Source organism: Equus asinus, chromosome 7 (assembly GCF_041296235.1).
Source record: "Equus asinus isolate D_3611 breed Donkey chromosome 7, EquAss-T2T_v2, whole genome shotgun sequence".
Lineage (NCBI taxonomy): Eukaryota > Metazoa > Chordata > Mammalia > Perissodactyla > Equidae > Equus > Equus asinus.
Window position 1 is genome coordinate 56,187,676 of NC_091796.1, and position 23,113 is coordinate 56,210,788.

Genomic DNA, 23,113 nt, shown 5'->3' on the forward strand with positions numbered 1-23,113 from the left:
TGACAGATGGTTACTAGTCTTAGAGTGATCACTTTGTAACATAAATAAATGTCAAATCACTATGCTGTACACCTGAAACTAATACAATATTATATACCAACTATACTTCAAATAAATAAATAAACAAAAGTAAATAAAATGCTACAAATTCCAAAGACAAGAAACAAGTAAAAACTTAGGACCTCTAGGCCATTTAAGTTGTCTATCTTCTTTTGACCATACACTATCCATGAGATGGCACTTCACACCTGCTAGGATGGTTACAATAAAAAAGACAGACTGAGATGAGGATGTGAGGCTGTGGAGAAATTGGAACCCTGAACTCTGCTAACAGGAATGTAAAATGGTGCCGCCACTTTGGAGAACAGGTTGGTAGTTCCTCACAAAGTGATCTAGCAATTCCACTCCTAGGGATAGAACCAAGAGAAATGAAAACATATGTCTACACACAAACTGTATGTGAATGTGAATACAGCATTATTCATAACAAAAGCCAAAAGACGGAAATAACTCCAGTGTACAGCAACTGATGAATGAATGGATAAGTAAGATGTGGTATGTCCAGACAACGGAATGTTATTTGGCCATAAAAGGAATGAAGTTCTGACACATGCTACAACACGGATGAACTCTAAAAACATTATGGTAAATAAAAGAAGTCAGAAAGAAAAGACCACATGTTGGATAATTCTATTTACATGAAATATCCAGAAAAGGAAAATCTATCGAGGCAAAAAGTAGATTAGGGGTTGCCTAGGGCTGGGGGTGGAGGGAGTGGCTGCTAATGGATTCTTTTGGGGTGATGAAAAATGTTTTAAAATTACAGTGATGCTTATACAACTCCATTTATATTTAGTAAATATATTAAAATATATTGAATTGTACACTTCACAGAGGAGAATTCTATGGTATGCTAATTTTATCTCAATAGAATTGTTTTTAAAAAAACTCTTAGGAATAACTTCTGTGATATTTATGGATGAAATGATATGTTGTCAAGGAATTTGTCACAAAATAATCCAAAGGTAGAGGGAAGAGGGCAGAGTATAGATGAAATATGGTTGGACAATGGGGCTGGCCAAATGGCACAGTGGTTAAGTTCGCACGTTCTGCTTTGGCAGCTGGGGGTTTGCCAGTTCGGATCCAGGGTGCAGACCTACACACCACTTGTCAAGCCATGCTGTGGTAGGCGTCCCACATATAAAGTAGAGGAAGATGGGCATGGATGTTGGCTCAGAGCCAGTCTTCCTCAGCAAAAAGAGGAGGATTGGCCGTGGAGGTTAGCTCAGGGCTAATCTTCCTCAAAAATGAAAAAATAATAAGGTTGGAGATGAATCAATAATTGTTCCTGATAGGTGATGGGTGCAGAGGGGTTCATTACACTATTTTCTCAACTCCTATTATGTTTGAAATTTCCCATAATAAAAAGGTAAAAATATATACTTGTGAGGCCCCAAGGTGAGAGGTAACAAAGTGAACTGGTACCTGGTAACTGTCACTGATTTAAAGGACTTATAAACAGGACAGATTATGTTCCACTCACCTGAAAACCCTGGAGTTAAGGATGCAAGTTTTCTTGCCAATTTCTCCTTTTCCAGTGCACTGTCCAGTTTTAGTGGTCTGAGGTGAACTTTGAAAATAGAGGCTCTTCCTTTTATGTCCGGTGGTCCTTGAGAAATTATTTTTAAGGGGAAAAAAACCATAGTGAAATGGTTATCTCTCTCTTCACGAGGACTGGATAGAACCCAGTGAAAATCATCTCACCAATAAAGATCTGCCTATCGAAGCGCCCTGGCCTCAAGAGTGCGGGGTCTAGGATATCCGGCCGATTGGTGCCTGCCAAAATGACTACATTTGTTGTGGTGTTGAAACCTGAAAATAACAAAGATGCAATCATTATTAAATGTCATGAGGCTGAAAGCAACAATGTGCCTGTCAAAATGTATGAGCACTACAGATACATTGTTATGTTAAAATCTTTCTTCAGTTTATTATCTAGTGCTTTTTAACTCACAAACTTAAATTATTTTCCTTACTAGTCATCTTGTCCTTAATGATAATAGTCATATATGACTTAAAGCTTTAAGAATCAATTTTCTAAAGACAAATTACCAAAGATTTTTTTTTGAGGAAGATCAGCCCTGTGCTAACATCTGCCACCAATCCTCGTTTTTTTTGCTGAGGAAGACTGGCCCTGAGCTAACATCCGTGCCCATCTTCCTCCACTTTATATGTGGGACATCTGCCACAGCATGGCTTGACAAGCAGTGTGTAGGTCTGCACCTGGGATCTGAACTGGCGAACCCCAGGCCACTGAAGCGGTACATGCACACTCAACCACTGTGCCACTGGGCCGGACCCCTAAAGATTTTAATTTATTTAACTAGAAATTTAGATTATGCTGTCAATTTTTAAAATGTTTTCAAATCACTAAGATTAAATTTGCATACAATGTGTCTAAAGTCCCTGGGCCACAGGACAACCTACCATATATGTGAGCAAAGGTGTCAACCTCTACTCCTGACCTCTTCTCCAGGCTCAACTTGCTCGGTTTTATCAAATGTCAATGCCATAGTCTCAGAACCCTGGCACTGAGAGGGCTCAGGTGCTGATTTCCCCTAAATGTGGCACTCTGATTCACGCGGGCCTACACATGGACCAACCGCCAGACTGGAGGAGGGGGCTCAACCTTTTTATTCTCAACACTATGCCCAGCTCAGCAATGTAAACCAGTTCAATACTCGGCAGCACGCTTCCCCTTTCAAAGCACACAACAGCATCGACGTATCTGACAGCGGGAAGGAGGTGGCACATCCTAAGAGTTGGCTTTCCTCAATAAAAGAGAAAGCTGACTGACGTGGAAAGACTGCTACTCTCTTACTGGAAGAGTATTTGAAATCTGCCAAATCCACACTTGGTTACACATGGGTTTTCCAGATGCTTCCAAATCATAAATGGTTTTGAGAATGACACTATAATTTTTCTGTGAATCATTTCACCAATTTTTCTCTTATTCAACATGTGGTACAAATACCATCTTAACATCAATATTAAGTTATGGCAGGCTGCCAGGCAAGAATATTTTGCTATTAACTCCTGGTATAAAAGAGCCTCTAAAAAGGGCTGTCTTAGAGAATGCTTTTTTTCCTGTACTGGATAACAGCATAAGGATTCTCCTTTTAGATATATGCGGAACAATTAGAAAGTGCAATTTGCAATACAAAAGACTTGAATATTCACCATCCATTTCCACAAGCAGCTGATTGAGTGTATTCTCCTGCTCACTCTGCCCCCCGAAGTTGCCTCTTCCTCTCTTCCTTCCCACAGCATCTATTTCATCAATGAAGAGAATGCAAGGGGCGTTCTTCCGAGCAAGGGCAAATAAGTCTCGGACCTGGACAAAAATACAAATAACAGACAAGTCAGTATAATTTATCCTTCTAATTAAAAATAAACATCAAGTTTCCTATCCCATAGGAAGACAACCTTTTGTGTTATACACTCTGCGGTACATATTTAAAAGTTACCAGCGGCAAAGAAGTGAAGTGACAAATGTCATATGAGTAGCTTGGTGGGTAACTGATTTAAGGTGAGCAAATATTATTTCTCTAATCTCATACATTAATGTATATGTAATAAGCACTACTGATATCTGCTATTTTTAAAACATCAACAAACTCATACTACACATTTTTAGCCTACAAAAAGGTAAAAGTTCAGCCATAAATCTTTACATTCAGTTTAAAGCTCAAACTGCTCCGAGGTACACATGTCACGCCTGAGGCAGTTATTAACAAGCAGAGACTGACTAACAACAGACCCAGGCAACACGGACACAGAAAGCAAAGGCAATGACCTACCCAGGCCCAGACAGTGATCACCCCAGAATGACCGACGGTGACCTGCTTCAGCCCCACTGCAAGAGGAGCAGGCCCTGCACACACATTCTGTCCCACAAGCACATCCCAGGTCAATAGTTTAAGCGGGCTGAAGAAGAAACAGCCATCTCCAGGCCTCACCATCAGCTAAGAGTTCAGGGTCTCGCCCATCGTCTTGCCCCTAAGACATTCAGAGACAAACTCCCTATGCTCACACCTCTTTTTATTTCACTCACCAGAAGTCTCTCCATCATCCTCTCCTGCCTGGAATTCTAGGTTTTCAGTCCTATACTGCTCTAAACACATGCCCTAACATAACTCACATCCCTCTACGGCCTCCCCCACTGAACTCCAGATCTGTCATCAACAACCCCCTACCCTCTCAAGCTCTTCCCTGAACATTTCCTTCACCTCCATGACCGACCTAAAATTTGGCCGTTCCTGCAAAGCTAAAGCTCTCAACTGGAAGGTGTTTGTATCTTTCCCTCCAGGCCAGCTGCAGTTGGGGTCCACCTCACACCCTGTTACTACTGCCAAAATAATTCTGCTGGAAAATGCCCTGCTCGCTAAGGGTCCTGCCCAGTGGCAGGCACTCTACCCTCTGGCCACTCTCATCCTCTACAGGCCTGATGTCCCACTCCCCGACCCACACCCTTCAAAGGTGCTATTTTCTTAGTGATTTCCACATCTGAACAGGTCTTGGTCTCTCGGTTCCCTGACTCACCCTTCAATCACCTTTTGCTCCACTGACATGGCCAGCACTGCCAGGGCCCCCTCTAAACAGCCAGCCTCAGGCAGTCTACTCTCTGACCACTCTCCTACCAGTTCGACCGGCCTATGTACTCAAGCATCTCCCACAACCAATTCTTTACCTATTTCGTAGGTCTACATCCCATTAGGCCCACTGCTTTCCCACCATCTACAGCTCCTCTCCTGTCTTCAGTTCATCTCTTGCCCATATTAGATTCCACGGGCCATCATTATAAACACTCAACTCCCCCACGCTCCTCTATTTTTCTAAGACGTATCTGCCTTACAAAACCCACATAAATCCACTTACTCCACCTATGATAGTTCATTTCATCGAAGATGCCAACAATGGTATTACTATACTTGCCACTGAGAAAGAAAAAATGCTGCCAAGTGATAACACAACAGTTTGTTATTGACTGCAAGTTGTATCCTAATGTTTGGAAAAGTAATTGTGATAGCACTTGGCATTTCTAAAGCACTTCAAAAAAGACTCAACACTTTACATACTGGTAAAATACATAACAGCAAAAATTTAAGTGTTTCTTTAAAAATTAATCCACATTCACACTTCCTGATTTCTAAAGTTACTACAAAGCAACAGTAATCAAGACAGAATGGCACTGGCATAAACACAGACATATAGGTCAATAGGACAGAACTCAGAGTCCAGAAATAAACTTTCATGTCTATCTATGGTCAAGGGTGCCAACACCATTCAATGGGGAAATAACAGTCTTTTCAACAAACGATGCTGGGAAAACTGGATATGTACACGGAAGGGAGAGGAGCTGCACCCTTACTCACACCGCTGACTCAAAATGGACCACAGAGCTAAACATAAGTGCCAAAACTATAAAACTCTTAGAAGAAAACATACGAGTAAATATGTATCACCTTGGATATGGCCACAGATTCTCAGATATGACGCTAAAAGCGCAAGCAACAAAAGAAAAAAGCAGATACACCGAACTTCATCAAAATTTAAAACTTTTGTGCGTCATTATCAAGAAAGTGAAAAGACAATGCACAACGGAAGAAAATATTTGCAAATCATAGATCTGATTAGGAGTTAGTATCCGGAATATATAAAGAACTCTTACAACTCAACAACAGACAGACAATCCGTTTAACAGCCTGCAGTCCTGGCTGGGGTGGGGATGACTGGGCGGAAGCCATAGGCCGTGCAGCAGAGTCTGCCCTGGAAGAGTGTCCGGGGCAGTTATGGTGAGAGGTCACTCCAGAGGACACCAGGGCACAGGGCCATCTTCACCAAGTCCCCATCTGGAGGGAACTAGAGGGAAGGGGGAAGAAGCTACACCATCAGAACAGAAGAGAAGACTTACTCTAGCTGGACCCACACCCACAAACATCTCCAAGAACTCGGATCCACTAACGGTGATGAAAGGAACGTTCGCTTCCCCAGCTGTGGCCTTAGCTAGCAGCGTCTTCCCGGTACCTGGAGGACCAGTGAGAATGGCACCCTTCAGATAAAAAAAGAGAAAACATATTTAACTATAATTCAGAAAAACTGCATATCCATAAATAACTCCTAAGGTATAAATCTGTCTACAAATTTCAGTAATATACACTAAGCATTTCTTAAACATTTGAACTATGGTAGAACATTTTTATGTTAGTAAGAAGTGTAAGAAAAAGATTATTATAGACTGTTTTGTTTTAAAAAAAACTGGTAAGAATATGAAATTTTAAATATTTCCCTTATTTTATAAGATTTTTAGTAGTTTCTTTTTAGGCCTTTCTAACAGTATATAAAGGGTGACTTAAGCTAGGAAACTAACAAACCAATTGCGGTCTACTTAAATAATTCAAGGAGACACAAACATCACACTCCCAATTTACATTTTCTTCCCTTTAAGATTTCACAAATGAAGTAAAAATATAATGACCAATGATGAACTTAAAAAGAAAAAAATGAAGTGTTTGCTCAAACACTATAATTACTTAAGTTGTGGAGATCCTAAGTATGATGTGAACAAGTACTTAAATAATAGCAAATTATAAAGTTATACAATATGACTTTTTATCCATGTGGGCAAGACATGAAATCAAGAAAATGATGATTCCTGTTAGAAAAGATTCCTTTAAAGTAAACTTTATTAATGGATTTTTAAAAGAACTAGTTCAATTTTTTTGATTCATTTACTTAATGACCTAGCCTGGTCCTGGGAGTACAAACATCAGTGAGGCCGCCTATGGCCCACAGCGGGCACAGGGACGTCTGCTGGGAGGAGGGAGGTGAAAATTGGTGCTCCTGTCTTCTCCACCGAATCCTGCACCATGAACCTCAGTGCCAAGCCCAGGCAGAGGGTTCATCCACATCTGCTGAGGGAGGGACAACCAGGTGACGGCAGGGAGCACATGCTCAAGGTACTACAGCTGCCGAAAGCTCGGGCAACTAAATCAGACTGGGGAGGAAGGAAGGCAAATCAAGGAAGGCTTCCAAGCAGAGAGAACACAAATCTTCTCAGGACTATACGCACCACATGCAAAAAGACAAATTCACAGAACAACTGACCCAAAAATACTCTGGAGTTAAGCAGAGACTAATAAGTTAAGAGAGAGGAAGGAGAAAAACAGCCACATTATAGTAAGTAACCAAACTTTACAAAATTATAACTTCAGAGATCAAGACATAATTCAAAAGATTTGGGGCTAATGAGTGGAAAACAACCTTCTGCGAGTTCATTTTACCTTTGGTATTTTTGCTCCTAGGTCTTGATACTGCTTCGGGTTTTTCAAGAAATTCACAAACTCCATTATCTCTAGTTTGGCCTCCTCGCAACCAGCCACATCTTTGAACTTCACGTCGATCTCATCCTTTAAGACTTTGGCAGTGGTTTCTCCAACACTGAAGAGTCCACCCATCCCCCGGCCTGATCGACCAATACCAGCAGGCCCTCTTCGTATGGTATATAGCAAGAAAGCGATGATGAGCACCGTGGGCAGCATGCTCAGGAGAAACGAACTAAAGGGAAGCACACAGAACAGTGACATGTTTTTAAGACTGTTAATCTTTGGCTTTTTAAATGTTTTGCAAGATACACTTTTTGCTAACTGCTTGGGATAATAATTGCATACATTTTCTTTCTTTCTTTCTTTCTTTTTGGTGAGGAAGACTGGCCTTGAGCTACCATCTATTGCCAATCCTCCCCTCTTTGCTTGAGGAAGACTGTCCCTAAGCCAATGTCCGTGCCAATCCTCCACTTTGTATGTGGGAGGCCTCCACAGCATGGTTTGATGATCAGTGTGCAGGTCCATGTCTAGGATCTGAACCCGCAAACCCCAGACCACCCAAGTAGAGTGCACAAACCCAACCACTATGCCACTGGGCAGGCCCCCATTTTCTATTTTTCTACAACCTGAATATTCTAATATTTTATCTGAAGCTCAAGGATAATCTTAGTGTGTCAATATCACTGAAGCAGAACCACAGAAGACCAAAAAAAACCCATCTGTTCTTATGATGTATGCTGTTCACTGACATTTTATTCCTATCCCAATAACCACCACTTATGCACAGTACAGACTTAATTGTGATTTACCATCATTATATCTGAGTTTCTAGGAAATTTCTTTTGAATTACTCACTTAAAAAACTGCTGGTATTAGCATAGGTAGAAATTCCAGTTCTCTTACAGAAATGCATCAACTACTCTGAAGAGATGCCTTCCAAGTATCGAACCCTTGCTAAGTTAACAGATACCAGTTTCGAAAGCCCTGTATACAAAGGTGAGAGCTAGTGTGGTGTTCTTGACTAGCATCATACAGGCCACTGTGTGCGGCTTGTGCAGGGCAACAGAGACTCCCAGTGGAAGCGGTGCGCCCTGCAACCTCACGCTGCTCTAGAGAGAACTGCTTGGAAAGGACTTATAGTCTGGGGATGCCTTTTGCCTTTTGTTTGTCTGTCTTAACAAAGTTAACTTTAACACAACTATGACCACAGATATATACTTAAAAGGTAATATAATGAACTTTAGTTTAACTTACCCTAAGAAATTTGGAACAAAATCTTGTACAAGTTTAGGTCAAAAACAAAACAAAACAAAACAAAACAAAACCCATGCCAGGATTTGCTTTCTAATTTTTCACCTATTACAAAATTCTAAATGCTGCCACAGCAGGCAGCAAGAATCACGAAAAATTTATTTCCGGAGGAAAAAAAATGCACTGATGATAAAGGTTTAAAGAATGATGCAACAAAACTTTTTGTAATGTTTCAGCACCAGCCTATAGAGTTAAATAATTATATGACAGTCTGGGGCAGAGGGATATATCATATGTGAAATAACCTCAATAGCCATCTGCATCTAAATACTGCAGGTAGCTCATAGGTCTACACAAACCAAGATTCAAGAAAGTTCCTAAAACTGAGTAACACCATCAGGTTGATTAACACACTAGCTTTCTGTTTTTCTGCTCTTTTAAATATACAGAAAAATTAAAATTTATTTCTACTTTCACTCTTGAACTGGTACCTCTACAGCAAGGTATACCTTCTGCATTTAATGCAAATAGAGTGACTCCCAGGAGATCTAGCTGGGTGTATGTGGATGAACACTCAAAGGCAATACAATTCCCAAGTAAGTTCAAAGACAAGCAACTCTTGCAATCAATGGACCCTTCTTGAAAGACCCAGACTTGTAAGTGGCCTCACTAAAGACAAATAACCTCTAAGGGAAGAAGCAGCTCTGATGAGAGAGCAAGAAGAGTTACTTAAAAATCCTGGAAAACTCTGTGAAATATAAATGTAAATGATAGTAAAAAGTGGGAATGCCACTCTTCAACACAAAGGGGCTCTTTATGCTAAAATCCTAGAAAAAGAGAGTGCATTGGACATTAATACCCCAAACTACTCCCTAATCAATATAAATATAAATTGTAGAAAATCAATCAGTCACTAGCAAAAACCAGTAGGTTACTAATGGTTTAGAAAAAGAACTCTGGCCAAACTGAGAGAGGCCTGCTTAAGAATATAATGCATAACATTATAATATAGAGTGAACCACACAGAGCACCGTGAACAGTCTTCCACATGTTTCTGTGTTTTCATTGCTTCTTACCCATCACTTTCAGCAATGTAGACAACAGGTACCCGATTCTCCCCTTCTATGCCCAATTCCTGCTGTAAAGTTTCCAGATTCCGCTCAAAGGTGTCCACACTGCCAATATTAAACCAGACGTATTGCTATAAAAACAAAAAAATGAAATATTCTAATTTTGTTAGGGAAAGGAAGGGGAAACAAAGGGTTCAAGTCACTAAAGCATTCAACTTTTCAAGAATTTTTCAGAAATACTGAAAATTTACAAATTTTTTAATTAACTAATTAATTTTTTAAAATAGCAATAATAAAAGACTAGTTTTAATGATGCGGTGATTAAGTTTCACTCAGTGAGAAAACCTGGCAATCCTTGGCAAATAAGTATTTCTTTAGCAATATTCCTCAGTGGTTCTAAAATAATAAACTCAAAAGAATGAAAAATCCATTTGAAAAGACAGTCCTTTTCGTAAAGAAATATGCATCCTTTTTCTCTTCTCCATTTCCCAGGTATTTCTCAGTTACCTGTTCCCAAACTAACGCTAACGTGACACAGTAATAACAGCTAAAGTTTTCTGAACACTTACTAAGTGTCTGGCATTGTTCTAAGCCCTTTACATATATTAATTCATTCAATTTTCAGAACCACCCTAAGAAGTAGGTCCTATCATTGAACCTCTGGAAGGCATCCCCACCACCGAATGAGAACAGAAGTGCGCCTCAGTGTGCTAAGCGCTACCCTCTATTCACTCGATCTAGTAGGTTTCTGCGGGCTCAGGGAGAGACCCTGAAGGGCCTGAGACAATGGCTATGTTAGCCAACAGCATAGACGTATTCCACCCTGTGCTGGTGTTTACTGGCTGAATATCAGTCCTGACTCTTACCAGACCCATTTTATAGATGAGAAAACTATACAGGTGACTTCACTTGCCCACAGTTACACATCTACTAAGAGGCTGGATCTGAATGCAGGTAGTCTGGCTCTATGCCCAGGGACCCTCATTACCACATCATACCGCCTCTCTTACACAACCACAAAAACACAACTCACAATTATAGAGTTTTACTATATACTAGACCCTGTTCCAAGTACTGTGCAAGTATTAGCCACACTTTACAGCACAAAAAGACTTAGTTCCTCCTTTAACCTGCAATCCCTAAAAAAAAAATTTTTTTAATCCAAACAGTAAGTCTGTGTTATAAAACTCAAAACGATTCAGAAGTGTACACAGAAGAGAGTAATATGTCACCCCATACTCCTCCCACCAACCAGTGTTACTGAGTGGGGAACATCACTCTGGTATTTCTCTCCACGTATCTAAAAACAAAAGATGGAGAGTAAGTTTTATAATATGATATAACATCATGAGGTCAAGAGAATGGGGGAAAAATTAGGACAATTAAAATAACTTTCCAAAAAGTGACTGAAACACCAGAGCCATATAACTTTACAGATATTCTTACATTTACTGATATGCGATCAGAGAGAGATGGCAACCATAAGTCCTAGTTGTCCTTAAATGTTGCCCCATCTAGGCAGGATGACTCAGGAAATGGTTAAACAAAATCGTCCAAGAGAAGAGCTGTAACGTGGTAGAGCGGTCTGGCCCTGAGGAGAAGGTCTTAAGACGGCAGATGATAAGGGTGCAGGGCTAGGCCTGGCGGGTAAGGCCCAAAGCAGAACTAGGAGTCACCTGGGAACGTTATCTGCCTGCCCCCACCTCCCCGCAATAACCCCCTCAACCTGGTCTAGGATCTCTGGAACAGAGTTCAAACTGCCGTACAGGAAATACCAAGTATTTTAAAAATAAGAGAAGAAATGGAAATTAATATAGTATCACGAAACTGCTGGGAGAGATATGATCAGAATGCTTCTTAAACTGATTTGAAAAAAGCTGTCTCAAGACATAAACAATTCAGATTTTAACATGTTTTTTCTAACCAAACAATTGTTTTCTCAGTCTTGAAAAATCACAGGTGATACTGGAGTAGTGAAAACTGGGATTTCACTCACTGTTTCCTAAAGGTACAGCCAAAATGATTACCAAAACGAAACCCAAACACAAACGACGAACCCAGTCCTTGTATCACAGGTACGTACACACAACATTCACAGTCTCATCTACGTTAGTGAAGATTACAACTGCTGCACTGTCCAATTCCAGCAGATCCTGCGAACAGACCACTGCAATGCGAGCGAATGTGTGCTTTTCAGCTTTAAATATGAAAAGTTAACTTACAGCGAATTCACATCAATTAATAAAATCATTTACCCCATCAACGGGAGTTTTTCCTGGTGTAAAAGTCACTCGAACAAAACGCTTGTTGACGACTTCCAGTCTGTCTACCTGGAATTTTAAAAAGTTAAATATTTAAAGAAATTTACAGAAAACACTTGACATATTCTTCAGCTCATTTAAAACGCAGATGATATTTCACACATATAAAGAATAATGAGTGACATACAGATGCTCCCTGTTCCCCCACTCTGCCTAGAGAAAGAAAACATCACAGACACTGCTGAAGCTGCCAGTCACACCCTCTCCCCAGAGGCGGCCACTCTCCACATTAGGGGCTGACCGTCCCAAAGCACGTCCTGGGACTTGTGCCACATGCAGATATAACCCTACACGTACACTCACTTTTACCTGTTTTTAAACTTTAAAAATGGCCTTGTTTAGTATATATTCTTCCACAATTTCCTTTTTCTTCCTATTGTTATATTTGTGTGGTTTACCCATGCTGACATGTCACTTTTGCAGACTATTCCATTTTATGAGCAAACCCCAAGTTACATATCCATTCTTCTGTAAACAGACATTTAGGTTGTTTCAAAATGTTCACTACCACAAACAGCTGTTACAAACATTCCTGCATACACCTTCTTGGGCACATCTTCAACAATTTCCCTGCAATGTGTACCTATAGATAGATCGGTAAGGCTTTACCAGACACTGCCAGATAGCTCTCCAGAGTGGCTCTCCAATTCACACTCCCTGCTAAAACAGTCCTGTTGTTCTAATCCTTACTTGCTATTATGAGACTTTTTAATTTTTGTCACTCTACAGGGCTAAAACGGTTTAAATTTGTTTTTTTCTGTAACCTCCTAACCATACAGGATTCTTAAGAACACTCTTAAAAACCTCATCCCAAGGTTTCTGACTGATTTGCAGTACGAGCCCTTGGGGAGAGGCTTGTTTCCTGCTGCCATTAAGTCTGCTGTGGCAGGAAGCCTAGAGGGTGTGAGTCAAAAATGGAAAGTGAGGGAGCCCCAGATAATTCCAGGAGGAGCTGGAACAGGGGACTGGCTGTTCCTAAAGGTAGGCAGTCTGGAGAGGAATGACTCAAGTACTCTACCCCTGATACAACTGTTGGGGCAACAGCAGACAGATTCCATGAACCAGTGGGTCAGAAGGAGATGCAGCTATGGAGAATCCTCCCCAAAGACCTGTCCCCCAACTTGGAAGGACGGCTGCAGCCCCCTCCACACGTGGACAGGAGTTACTCCCTAGAAAGCAGGCTCCCACAAACACCTGGAATTAGACATAGCGTATCCTTGCTTTCACGAGAGAAACACTTGCTTCAAAACCCTGAGTAGGTAATCATTCCCATTCTTCCAATCCTCAGCTTACTGTATAACCTTTCTTTTTTTTTGATGAGGAAGATTGTTGTTGAGCTAACATTTGTTGCCAATCTTCCTCTTTTTGCTTGAGGAAGATTGTTGCTGAGCTAACACCTGTGCCAGTCTCCCTCTATTTTATGTGGGATGCCACTATAAATGGCTTGACAAGCACTGCGTAGGTCCGCGCCCAGGACCCAAGCCTGTGAACCCCGGGCTGCTGAAGCAGAGCACGCGAACTTAACCACTGCGCCACTGAGTCAGCCCTTCACTGTATAACCTTTAAAAATAATTTTAGATTCTTTATACTACCTCAGTAAGTATTAATACCTTATCTTTATTTTATCCATTTCATTGATGAAAATCCAGTCTTGAGAGGTTACCTAATTTCCCCAAGGTTACAGAGCAGGCCTGGTCCTGGTTCTATCACTTTATTTCATCAATTCTAAGATGGACATTTTTCATATTTTAACATCTCAGAAATTGGGACACATGTGACAACTGATGGCATTTCATAGTTTCATTGGCAGCTTACCAAATTTTTCTTAGTAATATATAAAATAAGGTGTCTTACAATCAATAGCGTCTTAAGTATGCTGAAATAGGGTCTTACTGGGTAAAGACCCAACCAGTGGTGACAGAGGCTCCCGAGCCCTCACTTAGAGCCTGTCTGCATTTAAACACCGAGTCGCTTATTTATGGCCCACGAGAGAGTAAAAGCAGTAAAGACGTAAAGAAGCTGGGAGAGGCCGGCACACTACAGTAGGGAAAAGAGGCAACTGAGGGCACACGAGGAAATGATGGAGCCGAGGGAGGACTCCAGAGCAACAGTTGGGAGCGGTGGTTCCTAAACTAGGTTCTGGTATGAAGTGAAATAAAGGATTCTGTGGTAAATTTGGGGACTGTTGGGTCAAAACAAACAGGTTTTTTTGGTTGCAGTACTTTCTAGCATTAAAAAGTCCAATATGAAAATAGCAACCTTATATCGGACAAATTTGGCCAACTAGTTGACTATTCATTACTTTATTAGTCTAATCTACTGAAATTCACCTTTTCAACCACCACAGACACCAATCCCATAAAATACTTACTACTCCTTTGGAAAGATAGTTATTGACAAAGTCCTTCCAGGTGATTTCTCTCCCAGAGCTCTTGAACAGGAAGTAAAACATGACTCCACCCCAAAACAGAGCAGTCCAGAGAAAGTACATCCTGAATTCCTTGTCATCCCACGGAAAGTCACCCTGGGCAAAGGAGAGAGTTTCTGTGAAGACTGAAATGTCACAATATGATCTATACCATGTTGGACGCAAATCTCTCCCAATGCCATTAATGCCTCCCAACCTTTTCCGGGGACACCTCAGACCTTAAAAATTAACACACGGTTTGAAATCAAACCTTCTGAAACCTGGACCACCAGTGAGAATCATCCTTCTTGCCACCTCGTTTTCCACCACCACCAACTCCTCCTCCAGAAGGGCGCGGGGCAGCAGCTGGCTTCGATTCTGTTCCTAAACAGTGTATACAGCAGCATAGCAGGGTTTTATATCTCTCAACAAGGCTTTCATTAATACAGTTTAATAAAAGACACTGCAAAATACATTATGGTAACTAACAGTTACTAAATAAAGCACTATGAGCAAGGATGAGACTAATACAAAGAGTTAAAATTCATGGACACTCACCAGGGCTGCATATATGTTATCTCATGAAGTCTGCACAGTAACCCAATAACCCAATAAGCATCCTACTACAGTCACGTGTCACACAACGAGGTTCTGGTCAACGACAGACTGTATATACGATGGTGGTCCTATAAGATTAGTACCGTATAGCCTAGGTGTGTAGTAGCCTATACCGTAGACAGTTTGTGTAAGTACACTCTGATGTTCCTACAATGACAAAATCGCCTAATGAGGCATCTCTCAGAACATATCCCCACTGTTAAGTGACACATGACGGTATACTCATTTTACAGACGAAGAAACTGTAGCTTAGGTACTTATTGAATAATCTGTTGAAGTCTTAAGTGACAGTGAGTGAGTGACAGTTGGGATTTGAATGCAGGTAGGTAAGTGAACTCCTGAGTTCCCACTTGAAGGTAAAAAGTGAGGGTTCCTCTTTCCCACTCTCACAAAGTGAACGCTGCTGATAGTTTCTTCTGTGGGAAAGACATTTTGATAACTGGCAAAAAAAACCCCCTCACCCACATAGAATTAGTTTGCAAGAATCTGAGATTAGTCACTGTTATGGGTTGAACTGTGTCATATGTTGGAGTCCTAACACCCAGTGATCTTCTTTGGAGAGATATAGAAATAATCAAGTTAATGAGGCCATACGGGTAGGTCCTAATCCAATATGATTGGTGTTCTATCAAAAGGGGAACTTTGGACACAGACATGCACAGAGAGAAGGCAATGTGAAGAGACACAGGGAGAAGATGGGCATCTACGAGCCAAGGAGAAAAGCCTGGCACAGATTCTTCCTTCATGACCTTCAGGAGGAACTAACCCTGCCAACACATGGATTCCGGACTTGCAGCCTCCAGAACTGAAAGACATACATTTCTGTTGCTTACGACACCCAGCCGTGGTACTTTGTCATGACAGCCCTAGGAAACTAATGCAGTCACTAACACCTTCCTTTTCTCCCCTACTTCTCTATCCTTTCAAAGACCCATAAATACCCTTCTAACATCTTCAACTGCTGTGAAGTCACTGCTCTACTGTGCAGGATGGGAGGCTGCAGCACCCAGCCACCCAGAGTAACTGCATGGCACTCTGGCTTCCTGACATGCTCACTCCACCATGATGCACACAAGGAGCTTCTTCTGCACCCCTGTCTCAAGTGAGGGAGGGTCTGAGAGAGGCAAGTCCTACCTGGAAGGAGGCACAGGGCTGGGAAACAGAGTATGCACATTTCTAAAGTTGTCTGACAATATTCCATGCCTCTCATGGAATATGCACAAAAGGTATCCAACAGGTTGTGTTTTTTTTTTTTTTTTTTGCAGGGAAGGATTTGTCCTGAGCTAACACATGTTCCCATCTTCCACCTTTTTTTCCTCCCTAAAGCCCCAGGGCATGGTTGTATACCCTAGTTGTAAGTCCTTCTAGTTCTTCTACGTGAGCCACAGCCAAGTATGGCAACTGACAGACAGGTGATGTGGTTCCGTGACCGCGAAGTGAACCTGGGTGCTGAAGTTGTGAGAGCGCTGAACTTTAACCACTAGGCCATCAGGGCTGGCTCCAACAGGTTGTATTGAAAAAGCAGGCACATTATCATTAATCTGACCCCAAATCAAGATTAAAAGGCCACCCACCATGCCCGCAGGCAACATTGCAGATGCCGCCTCTGCCACCAATGCTCCAATCAGCCCACACGAGCCATTCTCCCTGAGCCTTGCTCTCATTCCTTGTGCTCTCTGAGCATATGTCTCTCCAACTACATCCAAGTTCAGTTAAAAACAAGGACTGTATATTTCTCCTTACATTTCCCTAAGAAGACAGGATGCCAACTGAATGTCAACATACGCCAGGCATTGTGCTAAATGCTCTCACACATGTGACATGGGGGACAGGTGGCTCAGGGCCCACATGGTGCCCTCAGCCACCCAGCCCTAAGAAACCCTCTCTGAATCCCTGAGGTAAAATAAGGGTCTGAGGAACAATTTGAAAAACACTGCACTGTACCACAATATGTGTCAAATAAACTGCATGTATTAGGTTTCTAAGATTTTTCTCCGTGGTTTAAATTATGTGTCAAATATATTTACCAAATATGCAGTTAAATATGACTGATATTGATCAGTCAGCGTCTCTAAGGTGACCTTAAATTAATTCAATTTGAAAAATGTCGAGAAAATATGAACAGAAAATTAAGGTGAAATGAAACACAGGGTGTGTGGAATTTTATATACACTTGTAACCTATGGTTTCAGAACTACCTTAAGATAACACTGTCTTTCTTCAGTGAAACCTATCACCAACATCATATATTATGGGAAAACAGCAAGTTCAAACAATCTTTTTTAAAAGGTACCTTTTTTTTCTCCCATAACTTCTTTAGGTTCACTAGTTTTTTTTCCATTTTTTCCATTAGGAAAGTATTTTTCAAATCCTGTTAGAAAAGGAAAAAAAAAAACATATCCTCAAACCAAAATCCATCAGGTTTTATGTGTAATCTTTTTTTTTTGAGAAAGATTAGCCCTGAGCTAACATCTGCTGCCAATCCTCCTCTTTTTGTTGAGGAAGACTGGCCCTGAGCTAACCTCCGTGCCCATCTTCCTCTACTTTATACATGGGATGCCTGTCACGGCATGGCTTGACAAGCGGTGCGTAGGTCCAAACGTGGGATCCGAACCAGCGAACCCCAGGCCGCCGAAGCAGAATGTGCGAACTTAACTACTATGCCAGGGGGCTGGCCGGTGTGTGTTTGTTTTTAAAGCAATTGATACATCATTAAAACACATAAGCTAAAAGTGTAACATTTCTAGTGTAGGAGTAAATCAAAGTCTAAATAATATAGTTCACAACCCAGAGATGTAAAAGAAAAAAGTTCCATTTTCACGCCAATTTCATTACCCATAAAAGTGTTACATGTGAAGAGGACACACTTTCATCATCCCAATCAGACAGAAGGTAGGGAGTGGACAGGAGGAGACACAAATTAAGAGCCAACTTGAAACAACACTTTGAACCTGCCTAGTGAACACTGCTGACAGCACTGCTCTTTAACAAGAATGTAGAACACCGTGGTCACATCTAAGCATTTACCTTTTGGAGGTCGAGAACAGAATCTTTGATAAGCAGCAATTACATCTGTCAAAAGAGAATTTCTGCCACTTGTTGCTTGAGTTGTAGCATATCGGTAAAGCTGCAACATGACATATAAATAAAAGCATCAAGGTTATATCAAGATAAAGAATTTAAAAGGAAGAGCTTCATTTGCTAATATCATAAAGGGGATGAAACGTTTCTCCTTTCAACAAGTGGTTACAGACTAGCACGGAATGACCCCTACAAGGGAGGACTAGGATTGTCTGGCACTGTGCCACTCCACCCCAGCAACAGAACCAGGAGACACAAATTACCAGCCAGAAAAGAGTACTTCAAAATCATACATAAATTAGAATTGCAGCCCAGTTACAATTCTCTGCCGACACAGTCACTTTGGCATTGTTTACTTAATTTGCAGTTTTCAAAAGACAAACTCTGACACAGAAAATCTGCTGCTTCTTGCTGACTCATTTGCAGGATCTACAATATTGCAAGAATATTTACCTGAAATTACACAACAATGCTGCTCGTAAATATAATACTAAGTTTATTTTAGTTCAAAGATAAAGTTATGGTCCAACATCACAATAATCCTTATACTAGTAACATTTGCTAAAGACATTTGCTATACTGTCACCCCAGTGAGAACCCTGGTTATACAAGTCCCATTAGGATATATCTCTGCTTTAAATAACTTATGTTGCTAAAAAGTTGTTTGTAAATACAGTCTAGATAAATTGAGGTATAATGTAAACAAACTGAAGAAGCTCCCTATTAAATTTTTAGCTGCACAATTAGAAGCAACCAACAGCAAGGTGCATTGAAGGGATATATCCAAATTTGGCAGTGAAAAAGTTCAAGTAATCTTATCTTTTTGCAAAGTGAAAATTCACCACCACTTTTTGGGAGGAGAAGCTTTTAAATACAGATGAGAAAGTTCAAAGTGAAGTTCATCTGTATTGGCAGCCATCATAATTTGCCTTTATGTCTGATGAGAAAAACAGAATATCGCAAAACCATATAAAACAATTTCACATCCACTAGCGTGGCTATAATCAAAAGGACAGACAATAACAATGTTGGTGAGAATGTGGAGATTTTGAAGCCCTCATACACTGCTGGTAGGAACAGGAAATGGTGCGGCCACTCTGGAAAACTTTGGCATTCTCAAAATGATATATATAGAATTACTATATGATCCAGGATTCCACTCCTACTCAAGAAAACTGAAAACATACGTCCTCACAGAACCTTGTACATTAATGTTCACGGTAGCATTATTCACAATAGCCAAAAAGTGGAAACAACCCAAATGTCGTTCAACTAACAAACAGATAAAACGTGGTATACTCACACAATGGAATATTATTCAGCCATAAAAAGGAATGAAGTTCTGATAAACGCTACTACATGGATAAATCTTGCAAACACTATGCTAAGTTAAAGAAACCAAACACAAAAAGTCACATATTATATAATTCCATTTATATGAAATGTCCAGAATAGGCAAATCCACAGAGACTAGATTAGAGGTTGCCTAGGGCTGGAGGAATGATTGGGGAGAAATGGGGAGTGATTGTAACAGTTACACGGCTTCTTTTTGGGGTGATGAAACGCTCTGGAATTAGACAGTGGAGATGGCTGCACAACTCTGTGAATATACTACAAACCACTGAATTGTACGCTTTAAAATGATGAATTTTATGGTATGTGAATAAAAAGTGTCAACTAAAAAAACAAATAAAAGAGTTGATTTAACTTCAAATTAATAAATGATTCTATACAGCAAAATAGGACAGAAACATTGACACTGTTCTTGATTGACAGCAATGCTGATCTGAGAAAGCTGGGGCTTCTGTTTTTATGCCTTCCCTGATCCCTGGGAACACATGACCTACGAAATAACCACCGATAATGGATAAAAATGTAACATAAGTGAATAAATAAAGTTTTTCCAATGCCAGATCCATTAAGGGTGTAGATTAAAACGACCTATTATTCAAGCTGGTCACACTGATTTATTGAGCCGCCTACTTCAGGCCAGATGCTGCCCAGCAGTGGAGAGTTCACAGCGGGGTCAGAACCAGTCCCTACCCCCAAGAAACTCAGCAGTGAAAGGAAGAGAGTCTCGGGGACAGATCCATTACAGGATAGTACAATATGTGCAACAATACAAAACCTGTAAGTATAAGGAAGAGGGGTAGCAGAGAAGAGGAAGTGATTACACGTTTAAGGGACCCAGGGATGTCACAAGAAAAATGACATCTAGCCTGGGATTTGAAGGACTTATAGTTCAGTCAGTGTCATAACTTTTAATTTAGTTAAAGCTGGAAATCTGAATTTTTCGCATGACGATCTTCAACCAAGTCTCATGATATTAGGAGCCTCAGTTACACATCTGTAATGGGAGAAAACAACTCTGCCTGTCTAGTTCCCAAGGACACTACTGTGAGGATCAAATGTGACAACATATTAAAAAACACTTTTTGTAAAAGCACTTTTAAAATTGTATGGCAATACCTAGATTTAAATGATCATTTCCAAATATTTCTGAAAGCTATTTGAGGGCAAGAGTTCTTTATATCACCATATAAAGCAAGTCTTTGTCACCAGAAAGCTTAGTAGAGAAATGGGCACACGGTATGTACTCCATAGAAGTCTGTTTACTAATAAGCCCCCTGTAGGCTCTATTTGAAATTGTGTTGACCTGGAATACCTCTGGCAATAATCTGTGACCACATCTAACACTGAGGTTGTTTCTATAAAAGGATCATCAATGAAACTCTTCTCCTCTGCATATCCAATCCAAGCCCACTAAAGAATATAAAAGATAGCAATTCACAAAATTTAAGTTTAGAGCACCTCGTTTTAGAGGATTAGCTTTTATGCTTGACAATATGAGCAGTTTTTAGTTGCTTTATCGTCAGACTTATTCCTCTGAGCATAATACCCAAGAACTGACATCTCACATGTCAAAATCTTTTCCCCAGAAATCTCACTGTGAGACTAGTACTTCCGTCTCTCACCTTTAACAGCAGCAGAACCTAAAGGAAAATCCCCTCATCAGACTCCCTTGCACGTAGCACAGTAATGCCCCAGTGTCCCCATCCAGAGCTTCAGAGCACTGCCAGGGAATATGTCATGGACCCCCCAATCAACCAGCTGTTGCAGTCAGTGCAGGGGACTTCCTTATACGTCAGCAGCAATGAATCACAGGGACAACAGTGCCACTTGAAAGACAGGCCTTTTACATGGGATTCCTGACATAAAAACTGCAAACTCACAAGGCAGATCTCCACTTGCTCATTATATGTCTGAGCCCAACATTCACGAAGGGCAAAAAGAGAGGTATGAGAGCAAGGGGCAACAGGAAAATGGACGCAACGCAAGCAACTGAAAAAAGGCCTAGTGCAGGGCAGTATGGAGTGGGAAAGAGATGAAGATAATCCAAGACTGGCAAGGGAGCTTCAAAGAGTAAAAACCATAAAAGCAGGTACTAGTAACACACCCTTCCAAGTGGAGAGGCTGAGAGAGTTTCCTCAAGGGCATTTGGTCAGTAAGGGGCAGGTTCCCGTGAGACTCCAGGGCCCGAACCACCTCCCTCTTTGGCCTCTACCTGTGCACCTCCAGGTACACCAGTGCAAGCCTGGACTTTAAAGAACTGACAGCCAGCAAGAAACTGTGCCCCAGAAATAGCTGACATCGACTACTCACCACACGAACCTTTCCTTGAGACACATTACTGCCATGGCTCTGTCAGCACAGTGTCACCACTTCAGAAAAACGTATTAGCATCGCCACCCGTGGGAGCACTGGATGCGCTGGTTACCAACAACAACAAGCACAGTCTCTACTATGACATTATTAATAATCACAGCTAACATTTCTTGGTATCTACTACATGCCAGAGCCAGAACGCCGGCAACGGCCCCATTCGGATAGCCCTATGGAAAAATGGAGCCTCAGAGAGGTTAAGGAACTTAACTCCAAAACCTGCGCTTTCACAACACCACGCTCCTGCTGCCGACCCTTAAAGCACCTACACAACACACGCACTCTACTTCCCAACGTCACGAAAGCGGGGGAAACGAAGGCAACCAAGGCCAGAAATACGACAGTTCCCTAACCTTCTGGGCTCTCAGCTGCCTTATCTGTAACACGGGCTCGCCCTGAATGAAGTGAGACGACCCTCCCAGAGGCTCACTTAGGGTTCCCTGACGCGCAAAGACCTGACTCTGCTGGAGAGACATGTTCTCAAAGTTCCAATTCGACGCCCAGGGCTGCCACGCACAGCGTGCTTACGGGAGCACGGGGTGCACGACCAGAAACGCAGGCCTCCTGGCACTGATGGCAGCGCACGCGGCCTCATCACGCGAGGAACCAGCCCAGGGGCCGGTGACCTTGACGCCTACTCTCCCGGGCCGGAAGCGGGCCCGAGGGCCGGGCCGGGGGCGGAGGGCGCAGGGCCCCGGACTCACCGTCTGGAGACAGGACCGCTCGGCGGGGCCCACGCCACCGCCAGGCACGAGCAGCCGGGGCAGGCCGCGGGGCCGGCAGCCGCCCCGGCCCCACAGCAGCAGGCAGCGGTGCGCCATGGCCGCCGGCGCGGCCCACTCGGGCCGGGGACGCTGCGCAGGCGCGGCTCGGCGGCCGGCGGGCGGACTGGAGCGCGGCCGGCGATGGGCGGCCTCCGGCAGCGGAGGCGGCTCGGAGCAGAGAGGCCGGGAGAGAGCTCTCCGAGGCCGCGGCTCAGGGGCGAGCCCACGCTCTCGACGCTCGCGCCTTCGGCGACCCCGCCCCTCCCCGGCGTGCTGACGTCAGCCGTAGAGTGGGCCTCCAGGCCCACGGGCGGCGCTCCGGCCGAGCAGCATCTGGGTTCAGCCTGGGCTGGAGGCGGGGCCGAAGGGAGGAGCGTGGAGGGCGGGCGGCAGGGTCAGGGGCGGGTCGGAGGCAGGGCGGGGGGCAGGGGCGCGGGCAGGAGGGCAGGAGCAGCCCGGAGCTGCTGGGAGGGAGTGGCCCGGGCTGCTGGGC

General features: G+C 42.4%; 1 protein-coding gene across 2 annotated transcripts in view; it reads right to left on the reverse strand.

Moving 5' to 3' along the window:
- The window catches only part of AFG3L2 (AFG3 like matrix AAA peptidase subunit 2), a 36,998-nt gene extending 14,086 nt beyond the window's left edge, over positions 1-22,912 (reverse strand). The window contains exons 1-13 of one of the 2 annotated variants that reach the window (XM_070513471.1): positions 22,662-22,819; positions 22,561-22,616; positions 18,080-18,179; positions 17,346-17,423; positions 14,706-14,818; positions 14,399-14,551; positions 11,962-12,036; positions 9,713-9,837; positions 7,344-7,617; positions 5,975-6,112; positions 3,241-3,394; positions 1,765-1,872; positions 1,544-1,669 (exon numbers count right to left, since the gene is read on the reverse strand). In XM_070513471.1, coding sequence (XP_070369572.1) covers positions 1,544-1,669; positions 1,765-1,872; positions 3,241-3,394; positions 5,975-6,112; positions 7,344-7,617; positions 9,713-9,837; positions 11,962-12,036; positions 14,399-14,551; positions 14,706-14,818; positions 17,346-17,423; positions 18,080-18,179; positions 22,561-22,616; positions 22,662-22,677 — 1,516 coding nt within the window. In that variant the 5' untranslated portion in view covers positions 22,678-22,819. Of the gene's footprint in view, positions 1-1,543; positions 1,670-1,764; positions 1,873-3,240; positions 3,395-5,974; positions 6,113-7,343; positions 7,618-9,712; positions 9,838-11,961; positions 12,037-14,398; positions 14,552-14,705; positions 14,819-17,345; positions 17,424-18,079; positions 18,180-22,560 lie in introns of both variants that reach the window. The other variant, XM_014829088.3, reaches the window with a different exon arrangement.
- Positions 22,913-23,113: the final 201 nt, after the last annotated feature.